At 38.4% G+C, this 14,141-nt stretch overlaps 2 protein-coding genes across 6 annotated transcripts; one reads left to right on the forward strand and one right to left on the reverse strand.

Moving 5' to 3' along the window:
* Positions 1-388: 388 nt before the first annotated feature.
* LOC128860995 (cyclin-dependent kinase 12) lies at positions 389-8,333 on the reverse strand. 2 transcript variants are annotated; one of them, XM_054098831.1, is made up of 9 exons: positions 8,243-8,333; positions 6,983-7,781; positions 5,773-6,851; positions 5,527-5,716; positions 4,938-5,454; positions 3,889-4,800; positions 3,446-3,834; positions 2,902-3,375; positions 389-1,919 (listed from the first exon to the last, which is right to left on the reverse strand). In XM_054098831.1, exons 2-9 carry the CDS (start codon positions 7,531-7,533, stop codon positions 1,817-1,819), a joined length of 4,215 nt encoding a protein of 1,404 aa, XP_053954806.1. In that variant the 5' UTR covers positions 7,534-7,781; positions 8,243-8,333; the 3' UTR covers positions 389-1,816. The 2 variants fall into 2 exon arrangements, with proteins under 2 accessions (XP_053954806.1, XP_053954805.1); XM_054098830.1 differs by having other exon boundaries at positions 6,983-7,994.
* A 27-nt stretch (positions 8,334-8,360) lies between these two features.
* LOC128860996 (serine/threonine-protein kinase PLK4) lies at positions 8,361-12,907 on the forward strand. Of its 4 annotated transcripts, none has more exons than XM_054098833.1 (8): positions 8,361-8,449; positions 9,259-9,386; positions 9,619-9,714; positions 9,771-10,164; positions 10,228-11,290; positions 11,371-11,902; positions 11,965-12,144; positions 12,274-12,907. In XM_054098833.1, the coding sequence occupies exons 2-8, from the start codon at positions 9,315-9,317 to the stop codon at positions 12,634-12,636; spliced, it is 2,700 nt and encodes an 899-aa protein (XP_053954808.1). In that variant the 5' UTR covers positions 8,361-8,449; positions 9,259-9,314; the 3' UTR covers positions 12,637-12,907. The 4 variants fall into 4 exon arrangements, with proteins under 4 accessions (XP_053954808.1, XP_053954807.1, XP_053954810.1 ...); XM_054098832.1 differs by lacking the exon at positions 8,361-8,449 and adding an exon at positions 9,086-9,176; XM_054098835.1 differs by lacking the exon at positions 8,361-8,449 and adding an exon at positions 9,451-9,536 and having other exon boundaries at positions 9,299-9,386.
* Positions 12,908-14,141: the final 1,234 nt, after the last annotated feature.

Here is a 14,141-nt window from a genome sequence, read left to right on the forward strand (position 1 = left end):
AGCGAAACTTATCATTTACAGTTTTATTATTTATCAGCACTTGTTTTTTTTTTTTGTTTTAATCCAAGTGTAGGGTGCATGGGGGAATAACTCAGTCAGCAGAAAGTAGTAGTAATTCGAACTACAGGAGATATATAATCCAAATTTAAAATGAATATAATTGAAACAATAGAGTAAATGAAACTCCTGTGAAATTTAAACCACTCAAACCCTATTATTATACATATGTATTTACTTTTTGCGCTGATATCGCCCAACTGCGTAAATGCGGTGTAAATACCACTTAAATATGCAAGGAATTTTTTAAACAAGAAGACTGAGACGTCAAATGTCCTATAACGAGTATGTTGAAGACAGCCCGGAAATAGAATTCTTCTTTCAAACACCCTTTACATTTTTTGATGTATACTAGTATATGTCCATATACCATATCCTATATGTATATATTTCTTATAAATTTCAGTATAATATTTATAATCAAGTAGAAAAGCAAGGATTCGGAGGTAAACATACACGCTATACAAACATACATACTTACAAACGTAATAAACTTTTTTTTATATATATTTTTTGAATTATTTTTATTGACTAAAGTTCGAACTGCTGCTATTTATTCATGATTTTCGTTTATAGTTGCAACCTTTCTTTAAGTATTTTTTGTAAACAATATTTTTGCCGTAATTGTTTCATATGCACATACATGTTTAGTCTATATAAGAATTATTGAGAATTATCAAATTCCATCAATTCGGAAATGTAGACTGACATCAAATCGAACATAATAATAGCAATTACGTATTTGAATAGTCAGTTTTCGAAAAAAAAAAATAATAATAAAAATTATAGTGTGAAAAAATTGCTCTCTAATTTTGCGTATAAAACTTGTTCGACTTCAAAATCATGCAAATTTCATTTGTTCCCAATTTTGATATTCCAATACATTATTTTACATTCAGCAATTCAAATATGTTTTTAAACAAACCACATTCCAGACATCTGTGAGCTCTTCTTCAATATTTTGTTTTTATTTTTTCCTTAATTACGTTTAACTTTCATGGACTTATTAGCTCTTGAAACGGAAATAGTTACATTGTATGTGCTAAGTGTACAAATGTCAACCATTCGCCATTTTTTAAAGGACTTCTGCTTCAAATGAGTTTTGTGCTTCAAAGCACGTCAAATAAAAACACGCAAAAGGCATTGAACATTTTTTTTGAATTTAGTTTTGTGTACTTATACGAATAAATGTGATTTTTTTCTTTCATTTATTAAATTGTCTTGTTTTTGTAGTTTGTTTACAAAGTTTGACAGCTTCTTTATCTACATATAATTAAATTTTTATTCTTCTTGATGTTTTAAAACTAACTATAATTTAGTTTACGCTTTCACTCGATGCCGTTAATAGTATGATGATAATATTAATAGTAAGTTTTAATAGTAATTATAAAAAACTAAAATGTTGATACAATTAAAATTACTATATATAAATTATGCAGAAAGTTTGTAAGTGTAATTGCTAAGCTTTCAACACTTTTCACTACAACCACGCATCAACAATTAACGCTGCGCCAAACATTTCACCATCTTACATTCAAAACTCTTAATAGAAAGTTTGTTCATTTAGTCGATGGTTGTTGTCATGTATCTATGGTGCCATGAAATGTCTTCTATATTACTATTGTTGTTGCTTCAGATGCCATATAAACAGTTGTTGATTGTTGCCCGACGTTGCGCCCACATTATCATCGTCATCGTCTGTTAAGCGCTGGGCCGTCGTGCCTAAGACTGGTGTCTCCACCATAGGATAAATGTAGTCTCACAGCGGTCCTGCTTCTCCTTGTTCACGTTTTTGACGACGTAGTTTTTTGCTCCACAGCTCGTGGCAATCCTGCCAAGTGGGTAGCCTTGGTATAGCCATCCTGTATAAAGAAAAACCATATTATTCACTGATATTAAAAAAGTTATTAGCAAAGAAATAAAAAAGTGTTTATGCATATTTTAAAAGCGTGCTCGCATGAAGATCGAAAACTTTTAATGAAATGATTATTTTATTTTTTATTTTTTGTCATAACATATATAAGAAATAATAAACTTTGAAATATAAAATAGTTATAAATACTTATGATACGTAAAGCTGATGGCCTAGCTGCTAATGCTTTTAAAATCATTGTGATTGTAATTCATTACTTTTCCAATTTTTAAATAAAAAAATAAATAAATATTATAATAATAATGCAAAACACTTTGAACCAAGGAATTCGTCCCGACATTTGAATCTAAAAATAGAAATCATGTAGGACTTATTGGCAAATATGCATATGTATTGGTGCGTGACTACCATTCCGTAATGCACGCCTCAAATCTCCGTGCATGAAACATCAAATAGAAGAATATTTTTCTAATAGCGGTCGCCCCCTCGCAGGCAATGGCAAACCGCCGAGTGTATTTCTGCCATGAAAAAGCTCGTAATAAAAAACCATTTGCCGTTCAGAGTCGGCTTAAACCTGTAGGTTCCTCCATTTAGGCAAACACATCAAGATGCACACCACAAATAGGAGGAGGAGCTCGGAGCTCTGCCAAACACCCAATAAAAGGTGTAAGCGCCAATTACATAGGTACGACTGAAATATTTAATATATGGCCGCAGTAAACGAGTGGGTTTATACGCGACTACTATATATTAATCTGGTACCTGACTATGAACATTTTCCGCTCGCAGACGACATAAAACTGTGAAGCTCTCCGTCAGAAGGACAACATCAACACGCACACTAAAAATTGGCGTCAAACGGCGTGCGCGTTAATTATACATATTTTGTTTGTATGTAGAAATAAATCATTTGTTCCTTTTTATCGCACTTTTTAACTGCTTTCATGTGCATTTTTTTTTGTTAAACTTACTCATCGGGATTGATATTGACGAGCCATGGCGATTTTAGCGCTTCCTCAGCGGTAATGCGGCGATCAGGATCTAATTCCAGCATACGATCGAGCAAATCCAACGCAGGCATTGGCATAAATTCGAAATCCTCACGTAGTCGTCGTCTATGTTGACGTTTTGGCTTGAATGTGTGGAAGAGTGGTAGTTTGATAACATTTGGCCATACGGCCGGCACCGGTGTGCCACAGACTCTCGATATAGTCTCTAATTGTGGCATCTCAGCATTCGCTTGGAAGAGTGGTCGTTTGACGAATAACTCACCTAGTATACAACCACATGACCACACATCGATAGCTGGGCCATAGCGCTCTTCGCCAAGTAGTAGTTCGGGTGGACGATACCACAGTGTTATCACTTTGTTAGTGTAGGGACGTTCACGATCCTCGGCGTTGTACAGGCGTGCCAAACCGAAATCGGCCAGTTTTACTTGACCTCTGCAAAATCGGTAACATACATTTAAATAAATAAACAAAATCATTAATCTTTGGACACGTTTCTACTCACTTATTGTTCATTAAAATATTTGAACATTTGATATCACGATGAAGAAAGTTCTTTTTATGGCAGTAATTCAGGCCATCCAACAGTTGCTTCATAATACTTGCGTTATTCTCTTCATTAAAATCGACCATGCCCGACTCCAGCAGACCCATTAGATCGTGATCCATATATTCGAATACCAAATAAAATGAGCCCTTATCTTTGCGAAATTCCAAAGCATCCTGTTTGTCGGTGACGATTTCGTGAAGATTGACAATATTGCGATGATTCAGTTGGCGTAAAATTTTTATTTCACGCACAGCTGTAATTGGAAAGCCCTCCTTTTCGTGCTCCAAACGCACTTTCTTCAGCGCAACCATTTCGTTTGTATGATGATCACGCGCTTTATAAACCTGGAAAACAAATGTTCTACATCAAATATATTACTAACATGAAGACATTATCACCTGTCCATATGTGCCTTCTCCGATCTGCGCTATCATCTCGAACACGTCCACACACCGTTCGCCCCAATCACGTACTTGGTTACGTGAGTCGCGACGGTTCAATATTACAGGCCGCTTGCGTTTTGAAGACGCTGCATTAGTGCCTCCCTTATTACTGTTTGACATTTTACCGTTGCCATTGCCATCGTTTGGCGCATTTTCCGTGCTACATTTCGTCGTGCTGCTACTCACATTTGTCGTATCAAAATCTTCCGGACTATTAATAACATCATCCTCATCGCCACTCAACTCCTCTCCGCCGGGTACCATTGGCGGCATCGGCAAGTTGAGTAAACTTTTGTTGGCATTGGAGTTCGTGGCTGGCATTGATATTGTCGTCGTGGAGGCGGTCGAGGCACTATTGCTATTTACTTTCTTAGCGGAGGAAGCGTTTAAGATGCCATAATCTGGGGGTGGAGATGGTGTTGTTGCATTGGCTAAATCAGCGGCGCTTATTCCCGGTGGCATAGGTAATGCAGTAAGACTTTTCGGTTTAATCTTAACTGGCGGTGGGATTACAGATTCACGATCTGTTTCATCTTTTGTGGTAGTACTGGTCGGAGCAATCTTGGCGGATTCAGTAGCTGGAGCGTCAGATAGGACCTTCTCGTCCACTAATTTCGGCATGGGAATGTTAGTTACTTCTACAACCGATTTACTGCCACTACTCACGCCATTGGGCGTTGAGACAATATTTGTGGCTAGGATTGGCGCTAACGTCGTCATTTTCGTCATGGTACTGTCGGTGGTGGACGGCGTAAGGTCTGATTGTGTGATAACCTTGGGCGTACCACTATCCACAGACGAGCTGTTCTCATTTATGATGAGCGCACTATTGCTGTTACTGTTTTCTTCCTGGCGTTCCAGAAGAGCCTATAAATTTAAAATCAGATTCTATTAAATAAGCGAACTACATACAATTTTGAGTAAAATTGAGATGTGACAATCTATAGCTGAATTTAAATTCAGACCGTTCCGGTAACGCAGATGCGTCTATTTCCAATACTCACATCTATCGCCTTTTGTCGCTTGTGTTTGTCTTTAACCAGTTCAGCGAATAGACTTGTATCACTGATTTTTTTACTATATTCAATGCGCTTGAGCTTCAGGTCGCGTGATGTGGGTGACGAAGAAGGTGAGCGCGATCGCGTACGGGTACGTGAGCGTGACCGGCTGCGTGAACGTGTGTATGAACGCTTACTGCCGGCGCGACGACGGCGGCTACGTGAAGAAGAACGGTAACGCCGATGTGATGAACGCCCACTTATACCAGCCGCACATATCGGTGAAGGTGGTGAGTCATAGTGTCGCGTTAAAGAGTGTGGAGAACGTGAACGCGAGTAGCGATCATTGCCCATGCCACGTTTCGACGACCGTGAGCGTACGGGCGACGGAGATGCAGTCTGCATGTATTTACTACTGTTATGACGATGACTGCCACCAGTAACGGTAGTGCGATATGCTGATGAAGAGGTTGCCGGGTATGCTGGAGATTGTCTGCTACGTACGTTCAACACACTCGGACTTCTGTGAAACCAAATAAAAAGTTGTAGTAAGCACAGTAAATAATTTCGCAAATGGGCTTTATAATTATATTACCTAGAGTAGCGTCTACCATATTTGTCCCGACTACTGCTACCGAAACGGTCATAGTCGTGTGCTTTACGTAAACTATGCGCATTAGAACTATGGTGACGTGTATGGTGTGAATCGTATGTGGCCGTGCGGGTTTCAAAGACTTTTCTGCGCTTGTGAGGGGGTGTGGCTGGCTGATGGTGGTGGTAGCGATCTAAAATAAAAAAGTTTTTTTTTCCCGAAATGTATACAAAAAAAGGTAACACTCACCTGGTGACACAGCTTTATATTTATGCACATCTACACCACTGCCGCTGCGCGCACTGTAATGATGACTGGAAATACCACCTCCGCTAGCATTGCTCAATGAGCGGTGGTGATGCTGATGGTGCGCAGATAGCAGCTCTTCTTTTGGTGGGCTAAGTGCATAACGTGTGCCGCGTGTGGTTTGTCCACGTTCAGCACCTCCGCCGATATAAAGTGGCGGTGTATGCGGTGATGTTGCGGCGGGAAAACGTGTTTTAGCGCTTGTACGAGGAGGTGTGCGATGACGCTGATTAGTTACGGTCACTTGTAGGCCGGACGCTGCCGCAACGGCGGATGCACCTGTCGCTTTCGTTGCCGCTGCTCCTCCGGCTTTTTCAGCATAATAACTATTGCTACTACCGGGTCGCATGGGCGGTGTATCTATCGATAATGGACTGTCTTCTTTGATGGGTGTATAGGACGATCCAACGCCACTACCAGCCGTGTTACGTTCTGGACTTCTGACTGCATTATTGCCCCCAATCTTTTCATGACCACGATGTACTTTCGGCGAAGGAGTATAGTGGCGCATGCTTTCAGACGCTATAACTGCATCCAGATCATTATCAGAAATGGACTCAATGCTCGAATAGGACCGTGCACGCTTCTTTCTTCGTTTCTTCGACTTCTTACTTCTCTTATGTTTTTTGTCTTTTTTGGCCTTTTTGCGCTTCTGTCGTTTTAATTCAGCTTCAAATTCATCGGTGTCCATTGAATCACTGCTAGCTAAAGCCGCATCCCAGTCAGAAACCTCTTCATCTAGTAGTTTGCTACTACTGCTACTATTAACACTGTTCTTTGCTTGTTTCTTTGCTGTGGGATCACATTCCTTTGAAGCATGATGAGTCGAAATTGTGGCATTGGAATCATTGGTTGACCCGGTTGATATCAAAGGTTTGTCTGATTTGGCATTCATGGAGCTGTTTACTGGTGTAACACCAATGTTGTTTTTTACTCCACGCACTGGTGAGCCTAGAATAATTCGACGGACGTGATTTGGCGAAAGATTCGAAAGATTATCAAGACTATCCTTGCGTTTGCTTCTGTAAAAAAAATAAGCAGTAATTATTTACGTTATTACCTATATTTTTCCAAAGCATGAAAATCAATAATTATTCATTATTGTTATGGTACATTATCTTTGAATCGAGCCTAACTGGTTTGGGGTACTCACCTAAAGGTGTCATCGTCACTGCTCATGTTGTGAAGTGTTAGATCAGCTTTAGGAGCATTGGGAGCAGGCAATTGGGTTGTCGTCCTTAGACCTTTGCCCACATTTAGTACCGTAGTATCGACTCTTTGCTTTCTTGTGTTTTCACTGGGCTCCGAGTTAATTTCTCCTGCTTCTGGGTCAGAGAAATCTTCGGAACTTACATCTGAGTATTCTACAATGGCATTCAAGGCATGTGTTTTCGTGGATGGTTGCTTAATTGTCAAGTCTCCATCGCCTTCTGTGTCGGTATCGGCAGTGGCGGTGGCAGATCGACTTCGTGGTGAAGGGCTGCTGTTGCTACGGCTACGTCGCATCTGACGCGTAAGAGAATTTTCACGCGAGTGTGAATGTCTATCTTTTTTCTTTTTAGACTTTTTATGTTTTTTCAATAAACCATCATATTCACTAGAAATGAGAGCATGTGAAGTTCCGCCAATGGCGCTGCTGCGATCGCCTGCACTGACGTAGCGCGTGCCGCTACTGCTGCTGCAACCACCTCGATCTTTTTCCATAGCTCCGGGAGCCAAAATCGACACACGAACTAAGACACACCTGTGCTACTGCGTCTTAATGGATTTAATGACACCAATTGATCTTTAACACACTTATTTAACTGATTTTATTTTATCTTGTTTGTGCTATTTTACTCCTCTTTGCCAATGACAACTTTAAACAGCACGTAGTCTCGGGTTGAATTTTCTCATTTCACATTGACATATAAATAATTCAAATCACATTTTGTTATTTTGCCAAGTCTGTTCTACGAAAAACCAGCAAAATAAATGAATCTATCAATTATTCTTCTTATACTTTTAATACAGTTTGTGAAATTTTCTGCAAGTATCGCTGTCAACGATGTTGTCCCGATGAATTACAAACAGCAAAAACAACACGGCAACAGAAGTAAAATTTATCATTTGTCACTTTTAGCCCTGAATTTTTTGAGGTTAGATGTCACTGCAGCAGTACAACACTGACATATGTCAAAGAGAGAAAATGCAATGTTGCATTACCAAAGATGGTTGAATAATTTTTAATAATAATATATAATATAATAATTTATGCCAATCTGTAAATATAATTATCATTATGCAGATAAGGGAAATATAATTAAAAACATCATACATTCATACTTAATAAGAAAAGAAAGAAAACATAACTAAATACTTTTTATTATTATTCCATCAGTTTAAAATCACGAATCGATTGTGTCAAACTTACTCGATAACAACCCTGTATTTAATTCTGCGGCGGCGAAAGCTTCACTTTTTCGGTAAACTGCATTACTTCACAAAATTCCTGGTTGCTTCAAATCAATTATAGGAATATCCAGTGTGATGTCGGAGTAAATATTCACAAAAATTGTCTAAAAAAAAGAAAGTTTGTATTTTGTGTTTTGGCAGTTCGCCCAGCTTGTTCACCTACGAGGTATGCCCTTAGATGCACAGGTCGCTTAGTCGTTTTGCACTTGTATTTTATTTACATAGATGTTGAATTCGTGACATTTTGTTGCGAATTGTAAATGTATTTTATTTGCGGGAAGGGGGTGGGCGGACATTTGAGTCCTGCGATTACACAAATTTTCTTCACACTATATTTTTCTCACTACACTTTCACCGCAATAACACTTAAGTAACACCTTTGATAGGAATTAACGTGCCCATTGACATTACAACTCCAGTATAAATATGCTTGTCTCTACGCGTAATACGTGGTCTTATCACATGTACGTCACGAAGGCGTGAGGGGTGCCTTGCGCTCCGCTGGTATGGTATTCCCGTTTTTTTATCGGTATGTTCTTTCAGTTATTTCCACAAAGCAAAAAACTCGCTTCGTCTTTGTGCAAAAAATTATTCTTGTTCCGTATACATTTAATTTAATTCTAATCTTTGGGGTTTAATAGCTTCATGTGCGAATTTACAAATGAACATATTTGCATAAAAATTCTATGAAAATGGCAATAAAGTTATGGAAGCAGAACAAGGTGGAAAATTTCTTTCCCAGCAGCGCACAGAGCGATTGTGATTACGACAGCGAAATGAAAATTTTTCGACGAAATGCGTAGATGGCGAGTGCGCAGGGTTGCTACAAGAGAACGAGTTTTTTATTACCAATGTTTTGTTTATGCGAAACGAACATAATACGTCCAACTAAAGTATTTGTTATTTATATATATTTTACATTAAATTAATATTACTCTTGTTAAGATAAAATATTGAAATCTTATAATCATTTAGCATAAGCTGTCCTGCAAATGTCATTCGATGTATTGACAGATCCAAAGCTGTGTTAAATGAACATTAGCATTTGTGACGTTGGCCATTCGAATTTAAAAGAAAGAAAAATAGCCAAAGGACGCGAGCAGGTGTGGTATTGATATTTATTTACAAATTGATAGCGTGAATGCATTTTTCAATTATTCAAAGTAGAGTGGAAATTAGAATCTCATAGATAATAGGTGTATAAAAGTAACTCAATTATGTCTATACACGGAGGATTGGGTGATAATATTGAGGTGTGTGTTGGAATTTTAAGTGAATAATGTGAATACTTTTTGGAGTGACGCTATCTTTTCGGTAAAATTGTATATCTTCCAGGACTATGAAGTGCTACATTTACTTGGCAAAGGTGGCTTCGCGAGTGTGTATAAGGCGCGTTGTACGCGTACGAATGAAATGGTGGCTATTAAAATGGTAAATATTAATAGTTTAATTGGTTAAATTGTTTAATGAAAAATATTGTGTTCCAGATTGACAAACAGCTAATACAGCGTGCTGGCTTAGCCAATCGTGTACGTCAAGAAGTTGAAATACATTCGCGTCTTAAACACCCATCTGTTTTAGAACTGTACACATTCTTTCAAGATGAGAATTATGTATATTTAGTGCTGGAGCTGGCGCACAATGGTGAATTGCATCGCTATATGAAACAACAGATGGGACGATCCATGTCAGAGGAGGAGGCATCCAGCATATTGCGGCAGGTGGTATCTGGTTTGCTATATTTGCATTCTCATCAGATAATGCACCGTGACATATCGCTGTCGAATTTGTTGCTTAGTAAAGATATGCATGTAAAGATCGCTGATTTCGGATTGGCTACACAATTGAGGCGACCAGATGAGAAACACATGACTATGTGCGGTGAGTAATTGATTATAATTGGAGAATAAAGCAATAATTTAAAATGCTCTGCTTTTTGGACAGGTACTCCTAATTACATATCACCTGAAGTGGTAACCCGCGCCACACATGGTCTTCCCGCTGACCTTTGGGGGCTAGGTTGTATGTTTTACACCCTGTTAGTGGGCCATCCCCCATTCGACACTGATGCTGTCCAGTCCACACTAACAAAAGTAGTAAAATCAGATTTCCGAATTCCACCGTATCTTTCACGTGATGCACAGGACCTTATTGAGCGTTTACTTAAGAAGAATCCAATGGAACGGATAACTCTTGAGGAAGTGCTGCAACACCCATTCATCGTACGCTACGAACGTTGTGCCACAGCTGCTGGCTCAGCTATTACAAATGAAAATTTGCAAAGCAATGATTACACTCGGCAGCAAAGCGCCGCAAGCTGTGACAGCGGCATTATAACCTTTGCCAGCAGCAACTCCAGCTCTTCCCGTCCTGCTGCTCTTCAACGATCTCGTTCGATGGAAAAGTATCCAACGCGTGGTACATTAGAACGCATATATGAGCATCATCAGCAGCATCAAGGACAAACAGACTTTCCTTCACTTAAGGCAGCACATTCTTGCAATTCCTTTGGCAGTGATTTCATCGAACCACTTCAGCCACGCCCTTTCCATACTTCAACACCTCAAAGTGATAGCATGAACATTGAATGGCAATCTACTGGATCCTCTAAATACAAAAATTTGCCTCCAACTCCAAACTACACACTTAAAAATCATTTTCCGATGCCCAAAGAAAATAATTTCCAATCTGGCGAAAATGATTTCCTACCGCCGAATTCAAACAGTGCGGGTGTATTTGGCAAAGCAGTACATACACCAAATGTCGCAGAAAACCCCGAACAAAAACCCACAAAAGAACATTTGAACGTGCCACCTTTAAACACAGAGCGTCTATTGTCGACACGTTACAAAACCAAAAATGCAATAATGAGTATTCTGTCGAGTGGTGAAGTGGTTATAGAATTCATAAAATATAAAAGTCGTCTACGTGAAGAACGTATTACTGATATATGCTGGATTTCCACAGATGGCATGCGCATTACCATTTACCAACCAGATCCGGGGCGGTGAGTTGCGAAATGAATGCTTTAAACAAATTTTTGAATCAAATATTTCTATATAATAATATTCAACCTAACCTATATAGTGGTCTACCTATAACTGAAGAACCGTCACCACTGCCAGCCAAGGATTCATCCCTTAATCACGAAGCTTACACATACAACAATTTACCCAGTAAACATTGGAAGAAGTACATCTACGCCTCGCGCTTTGTCAACTTAGTGAAAGCGAAAACTCCAAAAGTAACATTTTTTAGCAGCCAAGCAAAGTGTCACCTCATGGAAAGCATGGAAGATTTTGAGGTTTTTTTCTATACTGGAGCTAAGGTAATTAAGTCACCTACTGAGGGTTTACGAGTCTACGATGAAAACGGCAGATTACTGAAGAATCATGATGAACTAGTGGCACGCAACTTGCTGCAGCATCAAGAAGAATGTTTGAAGCATTGCCAGGCGATTTGTAGTGCGCTGCAGCTGGCTCAGACGACGGGCAATTGCTGCTTTCCTGCTGTGGTGGGCAGACGACCCAGTGAAGTGGACGTGGTGCAAGCGCAGTGTGTCACGACGGCAATGCGGAACACTACAAATTTGATTTACTTGACGCCAAAGTCGCAGCAGGTAAATGTTGTTTAGCGGTTGAGTACTCTTTTATGAACAGATTCATTTCTATATTTCATTAGGACAGCGTCAACTTCTCCATTGGTACCACGTCTTCGGGCATGCACAGTGGCAGTAACTTCAGCAACTCATCATCGCAACAGTCATTGGCTTTGCACCAACAGCAACAACAAATTATTGCATCACAGCCCAATGTACCAATACGAAAAATAAATATACCTGGCATCGGTATCGCTACAGAGGTGAGTTGAAATATTAGACAAAAATTGTTCAAACAAAAAAGACCAATTCAAATTTATCCTTTGTTCATTGAAAAGGTAGTTTTTCCTATTACGAAGTTGCTACTAAAAATGTATTTTTCCCCTTTCCAGCTATCGCATGGCATTATCCAAGTACAATTCCCTGACGGATCTCATATCTCCGTGATACCCGCTCTCCAAGGTGGTGGCATCACTTTAACACAAACGAATGGTTTGTCCACCCACTTCCCCCCGCAAGACGATCTGCCATTTTCGGTCAGAGAGAAATTAGCAAAGTTGCCGCAGGTGGAGCGACAGCTGAAGCAAGCGCCGATTTTGGGCTCGAACGGACGTTATGTCAAATTGAAGCAACATAACCTTGCACAACACTGTGGTTATGAGGGCAAGCAGGTGACGACGATCCCACGGACCACAAATACAGTTACACACACCTCCAGTTCAACACAACAGTATGCCATGAAATATTTCCGTTAGAGCGTTTAGCATACGCTGAGTCTTTGAGCTTTCGAGAATGCAGTAAGTGGGAGGAGCAGTTTCTTATTTTGAAATTAATTTATTTATAAGTTTTTTACAAACTAGAATTATTTTCTATCTATAAAAAAGTTATTTTTTATTAAATACAGTAAATGTATGTATGCATATTTCATATATATGAACTGAATTACATGTAAAATATTCATACTAATTTTTATATTTTGTGAATTTGTGCGCGGTACACAATAAAGATCCAAGATTGTTATTCCTACACCGTGTTTTTGGAAGAAATGCATAAATTTCGGAGTGGCTTATTTAAAGAAATTGTAAAGAAAAAACTGCAAGTGGGAGTGCGTAGGGGTTTTTAGTATTTCAACGTAACGACGATGGTCTATACATAAGTTTGTATGGCAGATACATTTTTTGTTTTTTTTTTTTAGATAACCAGGATTCATATACAGACAAAAGGCTAGATTTTATTGTTTACTTAATATTGAAGTTTATTATAATTAATGATTTTACTCTTTACATTAAATAGAGTAGAAGTATATCTTAATGCTAGTTTCCAATACTTGATTAATGTTAATATTAATTTTACTCTTTAAGTTATTTTTACGTGGTAAATTAGATTTAGCAAGTCTTAACTAATACAACTTGATTTAGCAATATATTTAATATTATTTTTGTTCACTTCTCTTATAAACTGATGAAATAAAATTGCACAAACTTTCAAAATTATAAAATTGGCTTATTTTCTTAAACCTAAATCCATTTGCTTTTATCTATGATCATTTGCAGTAATGTAAATATTGTTCCTAATAAGAAGATATTGTCCATGTAAGAATAGTGGAATACAAGATTCGTTAGATTGAAGTAGGGAAAAGTGCGTAACTTTGCGTGACGTAATCGTGAATGGCATGTGCGAGTGAAACTAAAACCATAGAGTGTCGAAATAACAAAGATTTGTAAACGAAAGTGAAAAGTTGGGTTAGGTTAGTCTGAGACCAGTTTTTCTGTGATAGTTTAGCACTGCTTTCCAGCTAAACTAGGCTTAACCGTGAACCGAGTAGTGGTACGGCGGTAAGCACAACCAACTGTTGAAATTTGGTAATTTTCACATCAAACTTGCAATCAAAATGTAAACAAACTAATTAAACAATAAAAAAAACAGCACAAATGAAAAAAAAAAAAAAAAAAGTAACAAAAAACAACAGCATTAAAAAAGTAAAAAAAAAACACCTAAAAAAAAAAGCAGATCCATCCAATCACAAGAGAAAAACAAAACCAAATCAGCTGTACTGCCAAGGCGAATTTTCTCTCATCCTTCGTGTACTACTGCTATCACCTTGTCGAGAGCAAACATTTTTTATTCTAGCTGATTGATTTTGGAAAGCAGTTGTAAACGGAATAAAAAAAGAGCAATACAAAAACACATACACACATATGTACATAAGTACAATAGCATAAGTACATATGTACATTTGTATTGAAATAATAACTGCTCT

This window comes from Anastrepha ludens, chromosome 4 (genome assembly GCF_028408465.1).
Source record: "Anastrepha ludens isolate Willacy chromosome 4, idAnaLude1.1, whole genome shotgun sequence".
NCBI classification, from domain to species: Eukaryota; Metazoa; Arthropoda; class Insecta; order Diptera; family Tephritidae; genus Anastrepha; species Anastrepha ludens.

Excerpts from the sequence above, each read along its gene's own strand:
- LOC128860995 (XM_054098831.1), bottom strand. The coding sequence starts at position 7,533 with ATGGAAAAAGATCGAGGTGGTTGCAGCAGCAGTAGCGGCACGCGCTAC. Across the intron at positions 5,455-5,526 it reads TATGGTAGACGCTACTCTAG|AAGTCCGAGTGTGTTGAACG; the intron begins GTAATATAATTA and ends TTGGTTTCACAG. Across the intron at positions 1,920-2,901 it reads GTCAATATCAATCCCGATGA|GATGGCTATACCAAGGCTAC; the intron begins GTAAGTTTAACA and ends TTCTTTATACAG.
- LOC128860996 (XM_054098833.1), top strand. The coding sequence starts at position 9,315 with ATGAACATTAGCATTTGTGACGTTGGCCATTCGAATTTAAAAGAAAGA. Across the intron at positions 10,165-10,227 it reads GAAACACATGACTATGTGCG|GTACTCCTAATTACATATCA; the intron begins GTGAGTAATTGA and ends CTTTTTGGACAG. Across the intron at positions 11,291-11,370 it reads TACCAACCAGATCCGGGGCG|TGGTCTACCTATAACTGAAG; the intron begins GTGAGTTGCGAA and ends TAACCTATATAG.